At 37.3% G+C, this 16,510-nt stretch overlaps 2 protein-coding genes across 4 annotated transcripts; both read right to left on the bottom strand.

Moving 5' to 3' along the window:
- Positions 142-8,903, bottom strand: LOC18783783 (flowering time control protein FPA). The gene is made up of 4 exons (XM_007217624.2): positions 8,488-8,903; positions 8,015-8,347; positions 2,301-3,541; positions 142-1,648 (listed from the first exon to the last, which is right to left on the bottom strand). The coding sequence occupies exons 1-4, from the start codon at positions 8,488-8,490 to the stop codon at positions 418-420; spliced, it is 2,808 nt and encodes a 935-aa protein (XP_007217686.2). The 5' UTR covers positions 8,491-8,903; the 3' UTR covers positions 142-417.
- Positions 10,747-16,495, bottom strand: LOC18783366 (vacuolar cation/proton exchanger 5). Of its 3 annotated transcripts, XM_020559266.1 has the most exons (13): positions 15,915-16,495; positions 15,361-15,517; positions 15,018-15,266; positions 14,859-14,926; positions 14,522-14,550; positions 14,171-14,367; positions 13,839-14,051; positions 13,208-13,342; positions 12,891-13,007; positions 12,749-12,802; positions 12,351-12,467; positions 11,498-11,594; positions 10,747-11,182 (listed from the first exon to the last, which is right to left on the bottom strand). In XM_020559266.1, the coding sequence occupies exons 2-13, from the start codon at positions 15,451-15,453 to the stop codon at positions 11,154-11,156; spliced, it is 1,398 nt and encodes a 465-aa protein (XP_020414855.1). In that variant the 5' UTR covers positions 15,454-15,517; positions 15,915-16,495; the 3' UTR covers positions 10,747-11,153. The 3 variants fall into 3 exon arrangements, with proteins under 3 accessions (XP_020414855.1, XP_020414853.1, XP_020414854.1); XM_020559264.1 differs by lacking the exon at positions 10,747-11,182 and having other exon boundaries at positions 11,189-11,594; XM_020559265.1 differs by lacking the exons at positions 10,747-11,182; positions 15,915-16,495 and having other exon boundaries at positions 11,189-11,594; positions 15,361-15,887.

Here is a 16,510-nt window from a genome sequence, read left to right on the forward strand (position 1 = left end):
TCCCTTGCTTTTTATGTACAATATACGACATTATCTTAATCTCAGGGTGATATTAACATAAAAGAACGAAGCCAAAGAGACGCTCCAGTTCGGTTTAACTATCAAATCTGGCTGATCCACACTTCTTCAACTAAGTCCAAATAGAACGTAAATAAGTTAGCATTTCCATTGGACAACACAACCAATAAATGTTCAATTACTTGAACCCCAACAAGAAAAAAAGAAAAAGAAAAGAGTATTTACATCTAATACTGAGTTTGCTAGGGAAAGCAAGCAAAATTAATGTGCAACTGCACTCTGTTACAGATGTCGAATGTTGAATTTCCTTGTATTAGCACAAGTAGTTGTCCCATGGAAGATTATCAAAATTTTATTTGCTACTCACTCACACAAATAGATGAGACCAACACACTCTGGTCAACTTCCTTTCCCTCCTTGGATTTGCTGAAGAAGAGCTGCTGCCAATTGTAATGTTGCTTGCATGCGTTGTTTCTGAGGATCGGTTTCCACTGCTTCATTTGAGCTAATACTTTGCAGCTGTTGATTTCCCTGAACCCCTGCTTGAAGCTCTCTTTGGCCCATGTGAGGCACTGCCGACACAGTTGATACCTGCTGTTGCAGCTGCTGCAACTCTTGAACTTGACCAAACTGAGACGTTGATGGTTCAGAACTCACCTGATTATTCTGCAGACCAAATCTCTGGGATGTCCTTGGAAGGTTGTCAGACTCATTCATTGTGTTTCTCTGCCTAAAATCTTCTCTGGTATATGGATTTGGAGTGCTCCCAGGCTGCCTCTGCTGCCCAAGAAGAGATGATGCCAGTTGTGCAAGTTGGTCTGGTTGCAGGGCTGCCAAAGAAGGTGACGATTGGGTTTCATGGAGTGATGAATTGCTATTTCGAATATGAGAAATTCCACCTGCAGTGCTTGACTCTTGCACTGCCCTTTGCATGATCCTATGATCCTGATGAATAGGATCAATGGCAATACTGGACATTTGGGTTGGTCTATTTCGACTACCAGAAACTGAGTTCTGCAGATGGTGAGAAGACCAATTTGGCCCCAATGTAGGGCTTCCCTTATGTAGTGGATAATCGTGCCTGTTTTCATTGTAAGACTCAGACCCATTGCCAACACCATGAGCTGAACCTGAATATGACGCTGGTGGAGCTGATGTAATTAAATTCCCCAAGAAAGAGAGATTGCTACCTCCTGGTTTACTTGAATCAGGTAAAGATGTAAATGGATGAATAGATTCTGAAGGTGTTGATGGATTTGTATATGATGTGTCCCCAGGAAACGACAATAATCTCCTATCTTTTCTTTCATGTTGTTGGTGATGTGATCCAAAATTGGAACTAGGATGCTCTAACCTCAAAACAACACCAGAGATGCTGAGTTTCCCTGGAACCTTCAGCACTTTCTCTGAGAAGTCTGATGGGGGTACAAGAAACAAGGTATTCTTGTCATCTAACTTAGCAACGGCTGCGCGCTGCTTCTCCCCAAGATAATGCATAAATTCATTGTAGTATCCAATATCAGCATCACTTTCAGGGACAAAGAACACAACCCAAGCGCTTGCTGCTTGATAGTAATGCTTCGAAAGCATGTCTAGACCAGTCCTTGCAGTACAATCCAAAAATTCAGGCCTGCAGCATAGAATTGGTGCGAATAACGATTTTAGATCCAACAAACACTATCACGTGTTACAAAAAATTTTATTTTGTTTCAGAGCAGTTGAAAATAGTCCATCTATGTTGCAGATTGTAGTTTATGAATATCAAGAAAAGTATAATCACGAAGATAATTAACAGAGGGACCAAACTGCTCAATAAAATTATGAAAAGGGATCAAAGTATAGTCTGTTTTAATCTATTAATGTTGCTGCAGAAGGTGTGATTCAGAAATTCAATAAAATTGGGTCACCTAAGGATAAACCTTTTCTATGTTGGGGGTGGGGGGAGAGGAGAACCTTTGCAGTCGGATTATTCATACAACCAAAATATCATGCAACCACACTTCTGTGAACTCTCAAATTCATTGAAAATAAATTGGAATTCTCCCATTCCTAACACACCTAAATACACTGCAACTCAAAAGTATGCTAAGAATTAAAAAAATATATATGAAAATACTAATGCATATTTTTGGGTTTAAGAAGTGATATCAATCAGCTGTTGTTGAAGATGGTCAACAGGCACTAGGTAAATATAGCCTTTTTCACATTCTTGATTCTGTTTACTCTAATCATGAAAGTAACCGGAAAATTTCATTTGAGGGAAAAAAAAAATTACTACTTACAAAATCATGTCAAGAACTTTTCCCACAGGAAAGCAGCGAGCACGACAGACAGGAGTTCCTCCCTTTGCTATAGTCCCTTCCCATTTCCACACATTGAAAGAAGACTGGTCTGGTTCAGGAGTAAATCTTCTCCTATCAACAGGATTTGCTAGCTGAGAACCTGAGTTCACCTGAAAATTATCATAAGATTCTTTCCAGTGGTCACCCCTTTGTCCTGAAGGTAGAGCAAAATTCATTGGTCGCTCCGGGATCTGTTTGTAACCAAAAGGCCCAGCCTCAAAGTTTCTTTTAGAACTGTCAGATTGGGGAAAATCAGAGTATGATCTAGGAAAACCATGTCTTTCTTGTTCGAAGTCAGACAGGGCATACTCTGGAAGCTCTCTGTCAGGAAGAAAAGACTCTGTCTTCAATTTCTTGGCCCCATGATGGAAATGAATATCTTCCGGCAAGTCCCATGGTTCTTCATACGGTTGACTTGTCTGAGGAAATCTCTGAGAATAATTGTGTAAATGAGCATATTTCTCTCTTTTAGGACTACCCCGATGATCATACATATCTTCCGATAGTCCTAGTTCGGACCCCATTTCCCCAAACCTCCTCTGGTCAAACGTATTGTTTTCACCTGTCCACAAATTCCCTTTCTTATTTAAACTATAGGGATCAGAATCACCAGCATCCAAATCTGGGAAATACTGAGGAGATCTGATGCTAGGATTCCCTGTTAAGCTCCCAAACTTGCTCTCCTCTCGAAAATTCTCAGGCGATCCTGAGCGGTCATTCCCCTTAAAATGTGGCGATGGAGGGACATTCATTAAATTCCTTCCACTGTTTGATGAACCTGTTTCACTCTTTGCAAAGCAAATATGTACACGGGGATTTCCAAATAATTTTCCCTGAAGAGCATCTTTCGCTCTGCATGCTGACATTACACTCCTAAATCGAACAAAAGCATAACTACGACCAGGGAATGCCGTGATCTTCTCAATCTCACCAAATGGTGAGAAAGCCTTCTTTAATATCAGTTCATCCACCTTCAATAAAGCTGGAAACCCTATCCATAAAACTGCACTAGGCTCTGCATTCTTATCATTCATATTGGATTTTTCCTGATAAAATTGCTCAGGACTAGCCTGACGTGCTCTAGACTCCCTTTGCAAGAAAGGAGATCCTCTTAGAGCTGAACGTTGTTCATCTCGACGTTGGGAGTAATCTTCGTCACGCGATGGTGCTGATGATTTATCCTGTGATTAAAGATCTCATCAAAGTAAGCACAGAACGAACTTATGTCTGAACGAATATAGAAAGATCGATTCTAACTTTGTATCATTAATCCCGTCCTGTTGGTCATACGTCATATTGAAAGAAAATTCAAGTTTAATACCAACTCTCCAACTCTCATATGGATTACTCTAAGCAACAACAGAGGTATCCTGAACATCCTATTCAACCACCTCATGCATCACATGTCCTTCCATAACCCATTTACAGTGACATCTAATCCTACTCAACATAGTAATCCTGTTATTTAATTCATTTTCTTTTTAAATGAAGCTATTAAACTACTATTACTTCGAGTGTCCTTACTGAATTTGCACTCCATATTCTATCTCTGCCTTTATATACATAGATATATGCAAATAATTAAAGAGCCTCATTTTGCAAATCATTTGGAAGGTCGACACACATGCACACCAAAACAAGTTCAAACAAAGGTTGATGGATCACTCACTAAAAGATCCACTAGAGCATTCAAAAACAGAGAAAGCTGCTTTGCACCCAAGAATGTAGCTTCCTAAGTGTCAATGTGTCTCATTATTCAAATCAGAGTCGCAAATATATCTTAGCACAAGAATTCTATTAGTAAATATCACATCCTGGGGGTTACACGTCACCTTTTATGACTCGAAACATTATAAACCATGCAAGCAAGAGTAAGCAAATACTTACTCAATAATTGTTTCCAAAGGAGCACAATCCTTAAGATGGAAAAAAAGAATCCAACCGAAACACTAAAACTCCTTACCATAATCATTAGTAAACTAGTGATTCTAAAGAAGATGATAGACCTGTTTCCGGTAATATCAAATTAGATTGAAACCGAATCAAGAGATCCAGCTCATCGTTTTAGAAATGGTTGCTAGAAAGAGTAAGCAAATAACTGGTCACCAATTGTTCCCAATGGAGCAGAATCCTTAAAATAGAAAGAAATTTTTTTTTGCAAACCCTTCCATGATTATCATGTTAAATTGTTGAAACAAGATGACAGACTCTTTCCGACTAATATCAAAATTAGCTTCTGATATTTGAAACCAAAGCAAGAGATCCAAATCATGCTTCGAAAAATGGTCCCCAAATTGGCCGACTGCAACTTGACCCATAATGAGCACAAACTTATTCTTACCATGCATATAGTAGGAAACCACATCTTCAGTATTACAAATGGCTAACATATCCCAAAGGATGAAGCCACAAACATAACTTTTGATTTGTAAATTTTATTCCATGATCAAGTGCGCCATCTGTCTCATATGGTGCACAGGAATTAAAGTATCAGCGTTAAGACATTCAGGAATTTAACAGTGTTGACCTGGATTTTTTTAGTGAAGAATAATAGGATAGCCAAAAAGAGCTCCATAGTACATGGGCCTCCCAAGGCAAAGATTGTAAACACAGGCAACCACCTCAGCACATTCTTTTAACTGAAGGAGATAAGCAATGTGCTCAGTTGTTCGAACCTTAAATGAGATTTCTAACTGCTCCAGATGTACTGCTGTGCTAAATGGAACACACCTTATTTTCAACTCACATGAACCCTCTTAGATAAAATCTTAGAACATGAAAGAATACTTGCTCTAATGCTAGCCTGAAATTTCCATTCAAACCATTATCATGACGCAAACGAAAGAAGAAGATAATAGGGATACAGTTTCTAAGGCATGAAGCATCCAGTTGCACTATTATAGTGGATTAGATTTTCATGACAGATTTATTTTTTGAATATTGAGAAAGGAAAAAAGAGTGCAAACAATGTAGATTGCAAAAATTATAATATTAATAATGATTGGGATGCATCATCCACAAGATATGACTATTTGCATATTTTGACAGATTGAATGTCGGAAGTTTGAGTGTAATGGTTTTATTTCTGCATTTGGATCCAACATACGGACCACATTTAAAAAGAAAGTGAAACATAATATGTAACTGTGAGCCTTGTGCCATCTCATGGTTTTTTTTCTTCTTTCTAAAGTAAATTATTATGCATATGAATCATTCGGTGGTTGAGCAGCTGCAGAATTTGAATAGCCAACACATGCAAGACTTTGTGCTTATTCCAAGAAGATTCTTCCTCATATGATCTGAGCTACAGCATGCCAATAGGATCTTCTGGCCACTGTATCTTAAATAAACAGAAATTTTTTATTTTGGGGGGGGGGGGGGGGGGGGGGGGGGGGAGGAGGAGAGGAGAAGAAGGTGTTAAACTCACCAAATGCATTGAGCACAAGAATCCACTCCCAGGTCTTTCATGTTTTCATTGAACCCTCCCCTGTCTTGCTGCATGTATTGGGGACTTAATTTGCCTTTATCTTATGAATTCAGTTACATTGTTATTGGAGATACTGGGAGAGGTTGCATATCTAAATATTTCCTTCTCGCTCTTGCGACAAGAGGTGGCTACTTATGCTGAGTTGCTTGCTGTTCATAGGGTTCTAATTTTTGCTATTTATGGAATCATTTTGATGTGATAAAAGATGTTTAAAATTGGATTTCTAATAGTTAAAAGGTCCCTTGGTAGTGTTAAATATCCATGCAACAATCGTTATGCCAAAATTGTCTCCTTTTATTATAGTCCAAGATAAGGAGATCAGGTTGGATTCTTACCTAGTGAGGGCTTCTTTTAATCTGATAAAAGGCTTCTGAACCCTTTTCTTTTCTTCAGTGAGAATTTCATATTCCGTTATTCCCATCAAATCAAAATTTTGTTTCCTTCATAGAATTATTGATGATCCAATTAAATGATTTTGATGAATTGTCACACTCACCTTTTCCTTCTCTGTTTTGTTCTTAGGTTGGGTGGGTGGGAGAGGGCTAGGAGAAAGCACCTTAAGGAGGCATATTCAACGTCTTTTTTCAATTATTCAGAACTATTCTCCACTAGTTATGGCAATGTTTTAAAAAATCCATTATGATTTCAAGAAACTCTTAAAGTTGCAAGGTAAAACCTAAGTGCTTTTGATCAAGGGAGGACAAGTAACAGACAACACAGCAAGTAACAAACGGTGAAGTCAAACATGCATATTTTAAGTCCAACTGTCTCCATATATCAAATAATGTATGGCGTTCCTTGCTCTATCAATGAAAAATTTATTGATATGACTGTCCAATTACTTTCAGTCATAAAAAAAAAATCCCAAACTTCCCATAAGCACAGTCTACACTATGGAACTCCAAACAGATTAATTCCTGAAACTGTTCCCTACATGGGATCTAGTGCTAGCAACCATAATCTAGACAAATTTCTCAACCTGTAATACATTAAAATTTTAGTTCGGAAGAAAACACTACCAAAATATTTCCCTATTACAATTGAAACTCTTGCAGTATGTATAAATGCCACCCCAACTGTGAATTCAGTGTGAGAAATAATACAGAATGGATAAACTGGGACTAGGAAGAGAGAAATCTATGAAACCTGTTAAGTTCACATGAGTCAATGAATTCACATTGAAACTTAGTAGTTTAACACTCAAACCCTGCCTAATTATGATTTGCAGTGAGAAAACCATCAAATCAAGATCCCACTACCGGACAGATGATTCTGAACCCCAGCACAGTTGATAAAGAGTGCATTGTGACTCCAATTAGACAATAAGAATGACACTAAGAATAGAGACAAGTGAAAAAAATGGTGTGCTTTGCCCTTCTTTAGTAAATTACTTACGGGAAGTTCGGAATGGTAATGGAATGCTATCATGCTAGCCATGGCATAAACATTCCCGGCATTCTATAGATTTTGCAGTTAAAACCTCAGCTTGTCCAACTTGTATATGGTTTCCTGCTATTCTTATGCAATGATAGAAGGGAAATACATTTTCCTGTGGTTGACCACTTCTTAGATAGGCATGCAACCCAGAACACTCTCATTCACTTATTACGTTAAGTCAACAGGTTTTTCATTAAACATTTGGAAAGCAAAGGAAACAAGAAAAGAGTGATTGGATTGCCTCCCCTTGCACGTGTTTCACCTTCAAAGCTAATCTTGAAACTACTGAAAGTATGTGGAAATGCTAGGAGAATGATCATGCTGAAAACCGCGGAATGAGAGGAAAGCACATGTCCCTCTATTCAGTCTTAAAAGTGCTCCCTACTAAAATATAGGACTAACTTTTTTTTGTTACTATGGACATTAATCTTTCATGTGAGCCTTGTGATTATGCTGGTTTGTAATATCTTATGGATTAATGAATTTCGTGGAATGTGGCACTGTTATCAATCGTTATGCATCTGTCATGGAGCATTTTAATTAGCTAATTTGACATTATAAGTTGGTGAACTATGCAATATATTCTTGCTCAAACTCAAAGATTATGGAAATAGTCAGCTACCATGGCCTTCAATTCAGATAACCAAGTTATAATACACACACATACATTACATAGTGCATATTTACAACAAAGATAGAAAAAAAGCATCTTGAAAAAAAAGTAACTAACCGCCTTGGTAAACTCGATCCTCAGCGGGTTGCCCGCAACAGGAAAACCCTGGAGGGACTCCATGGCGGCAATTGCTTCGTCTTCCCTCTTGAAATTAAGAAAGGCGTAACTCCGGCCGGGCTGGAAGGCCACGCTTTCGAGCTCCCCGAACTGAAGAAAGTGCTCAGTGAGGTCGTTCTCCATGATACTATGAGAGAGATTCCCAACCCAGAGGTGTCTGGACGGCGGAGCTTTGCCATTCTTGGAGTCGAAACGCCGGGGGCCGCCGCTGCCCCCGCGATTTTCCGGATGCTCCATCCGAAATCGGTCCTTTCCTCCTCCGCCCCGACCCGTCTGATTATCGAAAACCGAACAAAATTGAGAGGTCCAAATCAAACACAAGCACAGTGAACTGTGAACTTGTACAATGAATTAAACTGAAATCAATAAAATTTCGTTCGGTTTCTGAGATTGGATTGATTGGCAACACTTACCATAGTGTTTTCAGTGATAAATGCGCAGTGATTTCAAACGACGTTTTTTCTCTTTCAACAAAAAAAACAACGTTTTTGGAACAACTATGTGAAGTGTAAATCCAAAGCCTTCTCTTCTTCTCTCTACTTTGAATAGTGAAGATTAGAGAGAACGAGGGTCTCTCAGTCACTCTTTCACTGCCACTGTCTTCTCAGCCTCTTCAAGTTTACAGCTTCTAGGGTTTGAGAATTGGGATTGAGCAAACCATCTTAACCCCTTTTTTCTTTCCTTTTTTTTTTCTTCTATTTTGTTTTTGTGCGTCTGTATAGCAGGAGATTAGAAAGGGAAAAGGATAAGGTAGAATGTCCTCAACTGCAAAAGGACCAAGTAGCAATTTGCCAAATATTTTCGAGTAAGACAACAGACTTTGGGTCCAATTCAGGAAGAGTGCTGCTAAACGAACCCTAAAATTAATTAAGTACACCATACTACCAAAGTATTTATTGAATTACTAATTTATCATAACATAAAATGACTAAAAAGGATATATTGAATTTTGAAACAAATAATTTTAATAAGTACACTATATTCAACCTTCCCTGTCTAAATGCTCGAAAATGAATCTTAAAATCAAAATAAGATGATATGATATTTATTGAGCTTTTACAAAATCGCTCTCATCAATCCTCTCCTCTCCTCTCCTCTCTAGCCACATTAAGGAATGGTTTTTTCCTTTTGCTCCTCATTTTTACAGCTAATATTCAATCTTGCAGGAAGGATGCCTACTTATAAAGGATGCCTGTATATATTATAAACTTCGTGAAGGCTATATTAAGTCAATGACTATAAACTCATGGTATAAACCCAGGGCATTGAGAATTGGGGCCGAGTGCCACCCTTGGCTGTACTCCTTCGTTTATAATGGATCTGGTAGATGAAGTAATAGAAGCCGCACCTTTAGGTCTTGCCTGTTCTCCCACAGTTGTTTGACAGAATCAACCTCAGCGGCGTTGGTGGGTTAAGCAGCAAGTTTGGCAGCAAGGTGGGTTTGGTGTTTGTGGTAAAGTGAATTAGGGTGTACCCGGGATATTTTTGGTAGTTAAATAGGGTGTACTTATTTAATTTCACATTTTGATTAAAATATTAAGGTGCACTTAGATCATAGAATATACTCAATTAATTTTAAAGTTCATTTAGCAGCACTCTTCATGAATAAGGATAGATAGATAATGTCGTTTTTACCCTACTGTATTTTAGAAACAGCAAGGGTATTATTGAGATAATACCATCTCAATGTCCTTTGAGCTCATGGTTCTCTTCTCCAGTGGTTCACCACCGTCAGTGGGTCAAACAAATGCAAACTCCATTTCAATAATGAAAGCTTGAGCCACTAGAGTGGTTCCTTGCAAAATTGGGCAAACAAAAAATAAAAAATTGAAACTTTTACTTAAGCTTTGTATTGGAGAACATTTTTGCTCAATGGTGGTGAGCATTTTACGGCACTAATTGTTGTTGGATGAGTGTGATTTAATCTATCTGCTATATGAATCTAAAAAATTCAACTCATCCAACGGTCACATTAATATGGTGATAATGCTTTAGGTGCCGCCACCACACTAACTGCCGTTGGATGAGTGTGATTTTATTGTACATGCTAAATGAATCTAAAAAATTCAACTCATTCAACAACTGTTTGGCATTGCTGTATTGTAAAAATAATCACTGTCAGATTTGCTGTGAGAGAAATCAGCTGTGAGATAAAGCAGTTTGGCTTTTCGTAAAATTTTTGTTGAAAGTGTTGGTGATATTGATTTTACGCATAATCAGAAAATGATTGCCGCATAATCATTAAAACCAGCCCATCTTCGAAACTGATTCCTGCATAATCGGAAAATGAAAGCACCTCATTAACTGCTTTCCCTTATAGCTTTCTCTCACAGTAATTTTTAACAATAAGTGATTTTCTCACAGTTTATCAAACGAGTTGGGCTTCTCAAAATTTTTAAAAAATCACTTATCACCCCAAATAAACAATGTCAAACGGGCACTAAATATGGTGGTAATGCTCACCACCAATTTGGTGAGCAAAAATGTTCTCTTTGTATTGTGCTAACTGCCTAGGCTCCATTGAGATAATGAGATACTATTTCTAAAGTTCAAAACAGCACAAAGCTTAAACCAAAATTTTGAAGTTCCATAATCTATTATTAGCCTAAAGAAGAGCCTCAAAATCCAATATAAACAACCTTCAGAGCTCTGAAGATGAAGAACAAGTCTAATGTCTGGCAAATAGCCAATATTAATGGATGATTGGCTACTAAGATCCATGTAAACCAACATTGAAAATTTCATATTGATACTGTACATTACATAATTGAACTATATCTGGGAAAATAATACATCATTTGCTAAATCTTAGTTTGACTCATACCATTCCTATTTTTTTTAACATCAATTTAAACTATATCCTATAAACAACTATCTTTTCCCTGCTCCAATGTTGTGTGGGATGGTAACGTATCCACTTAGCTTTCATGAGTATTTCAACTTGGAAATCTATCCAGCATCTTCAGAAGATCCACCTACGAAGTACTCATAATCGTCAAGGTTTCAGGAGCTACCGGCAAAACCACTTCTTCAATACATGACATTGACTTTGAGTATTAGATTCACTTCATTGACTCAGTTACTGCTTTGGTTTCTGGGGCTTATCCCCTGCAGAAATGTGCATGAAGTCATAAGTAAGAAACATACTGGGCAGAGAGATATTTTGTAGATAAGAAATGAACTCAGTCTGTTCTCCATTATATTGAATGTGCAAGCAGCAAAATAATCCTTCAAAATGGAAGTATTGTAAAATAAAGATGCATTCACTGCAAAAAATGTATCAAGATATGGCATTTCCACATCGACGTAATTGGAGCAAAAGCCTTCATACAAAATGAGACGAAACTTTTAGAACTCTGAATCTAATGGAAATTAGATAAATTATCGACTGGCCACTTGAGGGAAAAGGAGGGGATAACTCACGTATTGCTTTAGGATCTCTATGTACAAAGAAGCTTGCCGCGACAATAATGTAGCAGAGAATGAGCATTAGTCCTTTAAAGTAATTAGAAGTTCCCTCCTGCAAGTTCAAATTAAATCCATGTAAACAAAAAACACAGAAAAAAAAATTCACTGCAAACCAAAGGAGACATCACAAACCCCAAATCAATGTTTTTTCCATGTGCGTGTTTGAATGCAGTGTATGTATCAGTATTGGATCTCGCAAATTTATTTAAAACTTATTGATGTTTTCGCAAATTTATTTAAAAGTTATTGATGTTTACCTTTACTATACCAACTTTAAAATACAAATGTTAACTTTAAGGGCCCGTTTGATAACCATTTCAATCTTAGTTTTTAGTTCGCATTTTTTGTGCTATTCATAGAGGATAAAAAGGGAGAATGGAAGTGAGAATGAGAGTGGAAATAAGATTGAGAGGGAAGATGAGAGGGGAGGATGGGAGGGAGGAGTAACAAAGGTGAAAACAAAAACTAAAAATTGAAATCTGTTTGAAATTGTTTTCACTTTCAAGTTTTTGTTTTCACTTTTGTTATTCCTCCCTCCCATCCTCCCCTCTCATCCTCTCTCTCAATCTCATCCTCATTCCCATTCTCACTCTCATTTTTCTCTGTACTCTAGAACAAAAAATAAAAACTAAAAACTAAAAACTAAAATTGAAATGGTTATCAAACAGCCCTAAGCTTTCCAAACTTGCCATTCACAACTCAATGAACATGGAGTAACTCATGGTACATTCTACAGTTTCCCCTATAAAAGCAGTGAAGTAACCATTACTGATGAAAATAGAAAAGATAATTTACTCAAATGACGAACCTGTAGCATGAAGGCTACTACTAAAACAGTTATGAAAAGTGTGGCTGTCTCAAACAGTTGGAAATCTAAGTCCATAGGGCACCCCATCACCCACCCAACCACCACACAAAATGGAATCTGCAGCAATAGAAACAACAATAGAGGATTTTAAAAAGTAATAATCACAAGATGAAGAAAAAAAGAGCAATAAATTCTTCCAGAACATTTATGTTCCAGCTATAATTGTTACGAAACAACAATAACCAATATATATTTGAAAACATGAAAAAAATTCACAACAGATAGTTGCATTTACGTACTGCACAGACTCAATCATAGTATCAGGATTAAGAACAACACATGCACAAGTTTTTTAACGATAAATGTCAGTCTAGATCCATATGATATTTGGTACTCACTCCAAACATAGATATCTGGGTTGATGAGCCTATCGCCACTCCCAAAGTTATATCCTGCATGAGACATTGAGAAAAATTCAACAAGAACATAATGACAAGTCCTGCATGATTGTATTATGGCACCAACGGGACAACCACTTACAAGCTTGTCTTTCATGGCAAACATAACAGCACCTGCATGCTCTGCTGCGTTCCCAACGATTGGCAGCAGAATAACACTAATAAATGCAACCGGAATGTTCATTGCAACAGATGCACCCTGCAAGCATTAATATAATATAATACCATAAGAATAACTTGGAAATATATAGATACTACATAAGAAATTCGTCACTACAAAAACCATAAGAACAGTTATGAAAATTACAAATCATCCAAAATCAGAGTTGTCATACACCTGAAGGGGAGATAAATAATATAAAAACTTAGGATAATAAGATAATTTGCAGAAGGTATTACCTCTATCGCATTAACTAAATATTCTGAGAGGACTGAAATCCATGCAGTTAGAATAGATAGCCATATTATGGATTCCCACTTAGAGATCTCAGGTTCCTCTTCATCATCTGAAATTTCTTCGGCGTGATTCTCTGCCTGGTTTTATGCCAAATATACACACAATCAGATCACATAATGGAGATTCTGCACAAACTGTTTCAGAGAGAGAGAGAGAGAGAGAGAGAGAGAGAACATAACAGCCATTTTTTGTATTTCAGTGCTTGCTTTCCTTTTAAGTGAGCATGACAACCAAACTTCACTTATTTGATTTCTGTCTTCAGCCAACAAAATATTCATTTTTACATGGTATGATTCATTAAATAATGAGTTAAAACTTGTTCACAAACAAATCAAACCGGAAAAATCCCCAAAACAATACATATGTAGAACATTTGCATTGAGAAAAAAATGAATTTAAAGAATTTTGAGTGGTTAGGCTTTCTCCATATTCAATTTCATCAGACACCAGAACAGTGAGAGGGTAGGAATTAGTAATATGGTATGAGGTCCTCATTGGAAAAGACCAGAAAGAAAGTATTAAATAAAGTCTTTTGGTATGAGGTCCTCATTAGTAAATTCTTTGGCTACCAACCTGATCAACTGGAACATATAAATTCTGCTGGCTCTTCAACTGAAAGAACAGATAGGAAGCATATGCTACAAGCATAATGCAGCTGGTAAATCTTGAAAGGGCTAATTCAGATTTCCCGAAGTGCAATTCTGTGCGAGTAGAGTGCAGTACAGCTGGAAAGAGCAGACCCATGACCGCCATCAATAGCAATCCCGAGCTCACTGCAGCAGTTGCCTGAGAATATAGGAACTTTGAGCTTTAAGGAAAAAAAATACGAATGGTAGAAGACAGACACGGTTCTCTTTTTTTATACTAACCAAGCATTAGTGATGAAATGAAGAAAGAAAACATACCTTGTTGAAAACTTGTTCCCTCTTTGAAAACACAAGTCCACCAGCAAAGAAAGCACATCCAAGCACCAGCAACATGTTTGACAGAATTGAGCCTAGTAAAGACTGTTGAACAACACGAATCATGCCACGTCTCAAAGCATAAATTGATATTATCAGTTCTGTTGCATTTCCAAAGGTGGCATTTAAAAGCCCTCCAACTGCAAAATTTAAGACATAATTTGAGTCATGGCATAAAATTTTTAGATCGACGGAATGGCTGCTAAATGTAAAGCTAGTACTATAGCTTCAAAATTTGGTCCTTATTAATGGTCAAAAAGAAAAGAATGATACTTGTATTAGCTACACACATACCTGTTGGTCCAGTATAGCAAGCCAGCTGCCTGCATCAAAGAAGCCAAGCTATATTAGGTAATCAATAATGCACATTAATTGCAAAGTTAGTATGGATGGCCGGCTCACGAGCACGTGGATTAAATCCTAAATTGCTGCAAAATAAATGTAGGTTCTCAAATACATCAAGTTAACTAGATATTTATTCAGACATGGCTGTTGGATTCACAACATAGATTTTGGGACCTAAATCAGAACCCACATGGCCACTCCCATGCGCTGTTGAGCTCAACAAGAAACTCATAAACATTTATGTTTGCAAATAAAGAAAATACAAAGGGAATGCAAGAAATCTTACTCTGTTACATATCCTAATCGCTCAGCCAAAGGTATGATGCCCAACAAGCTTAAAAGGAAGACCCAACCCTAAAATCCAATAAATTAATCAAATAACCAAGTACACAATCATATGACGATCTGAACAATTCACATGGAGAAACAGATAAAGAAAACTCACACGATGGCCGGAAAATTTATCGACCACGATCGCTAAAGGGCCAAAAGGCATGAGCAAGTTAATTTTGGCAGAGAAAACTACAATCTTGATGCTATCAACCACCGTATTCCCCATGGCCTGGGGAGAACAGTCTCCTGGACCACCAGAATATAGAGATCTGAGGGGAGCCTCATCCAAGGAATGTTTGTCAGGACCAACTAGGCTCTGGTCCTCATACTCAAACGCTGGTTTGGGCTCCATTGATCCCATCTGTGGAACCAAAATCTTTTTTAATATCAGAGACTATCAATACCAATAGCAAATGCCTTTGATACCATGCACAGCTAAAGATTTAATAACTAACCTCAACATGGGAATCTATTTTTACTGTGGCTGCACCATTGTTGTGGTTGTTGTTGTTGTTATCATTGTTGTAAAAATGGTTATCAGTATCCATGGGGAGGTAGTACAATTCTATGCCAAGAAATCAACAAGAATTCCATCTCCGAAAGAAAGCATCACTGTTTCATCACATTCTCCACAATCAAACATACATACATACAAGTTTGCACAAATCTGCCAAATCATCATGGCTAATACCTACATACATAAATATACATCCAATCTATGTATAGGTTCTTCACCTGTTCTAAAAAATCCCATATGAAATTTTGGATAACAGTATCAATTTCACAACCCCAATAAACAAAAAAATAAAAAAATCATGGGAAGTAAGTAGAGAACTAGTACGAATCTGCCAAAGTATGCTAACCTATACATTCATACATACATACATACAAATATATAATCTTTACCTATTTGTAATAAAACCCATATGAAATTTCATCCAACAACATGAATTTCTCAATCCCAACAATCAAAACAAGAACAAGAACCATGACAAGTAGAGAAACTAACCTTGTGGCAATGGAATTATATACATATGCATGTAACTCAATTGCACTCGATGGATGGCATCTTGGGCTAGACCAAATGAACATGCAAATTAGTAACAAAATTGAATTTTGTCTTGTTGTCTCAATAAATCCAAGAATCCTTCCAAACTAAACGAGCAATGGAGGGCAGAAGATATGAAGCAAAGAAGGTAGTTTATTGGGTGTAAATTGATGGTTTTTGATAAAAAGCGGTAAACAACGTTGAAGGCAGTAGGAAACACATCTGTGAATGTGATCCACAGCCATCCAGAGCCCGCCATTCTCGCCCATATCTCCATTACTATTTTCAGACATGCAAAGCACATTTCTTTCTTTCAATTCAATAACTTTCTCTCACAGTCTCACTTTTTTTCCGTTCTCATAGCAGAAAAAACGTTGCACGATTCACACCGACCGATCCGACTCTCAAATTTTCACATTAACCACTTTTCCTTTTATAAATAAACAAAAAAATCATCCAATTTCATATGAAAATCTTTGGGCCGGTCCAGTCTGAGCTATTTGAATTATGTACAGTCCAATATCCTATGACCCCCCCAAAAAAGAAAAGAAAAGTCC

This window comes from Prunus persica, chromosome G3, assembly GCF_000346465.2.
Source record: "Prunus persica cultivar Lovell chromosome G3, Prunus_persica_NCBIv2, whole genome shotgun sequence".
NCBI classification, from domain to species: Eukaryota; Viridiplantae; Streptophyta; class Magnoliopsida; order Rosales; family Rosaceae; genus Prunus; species Prunus persica.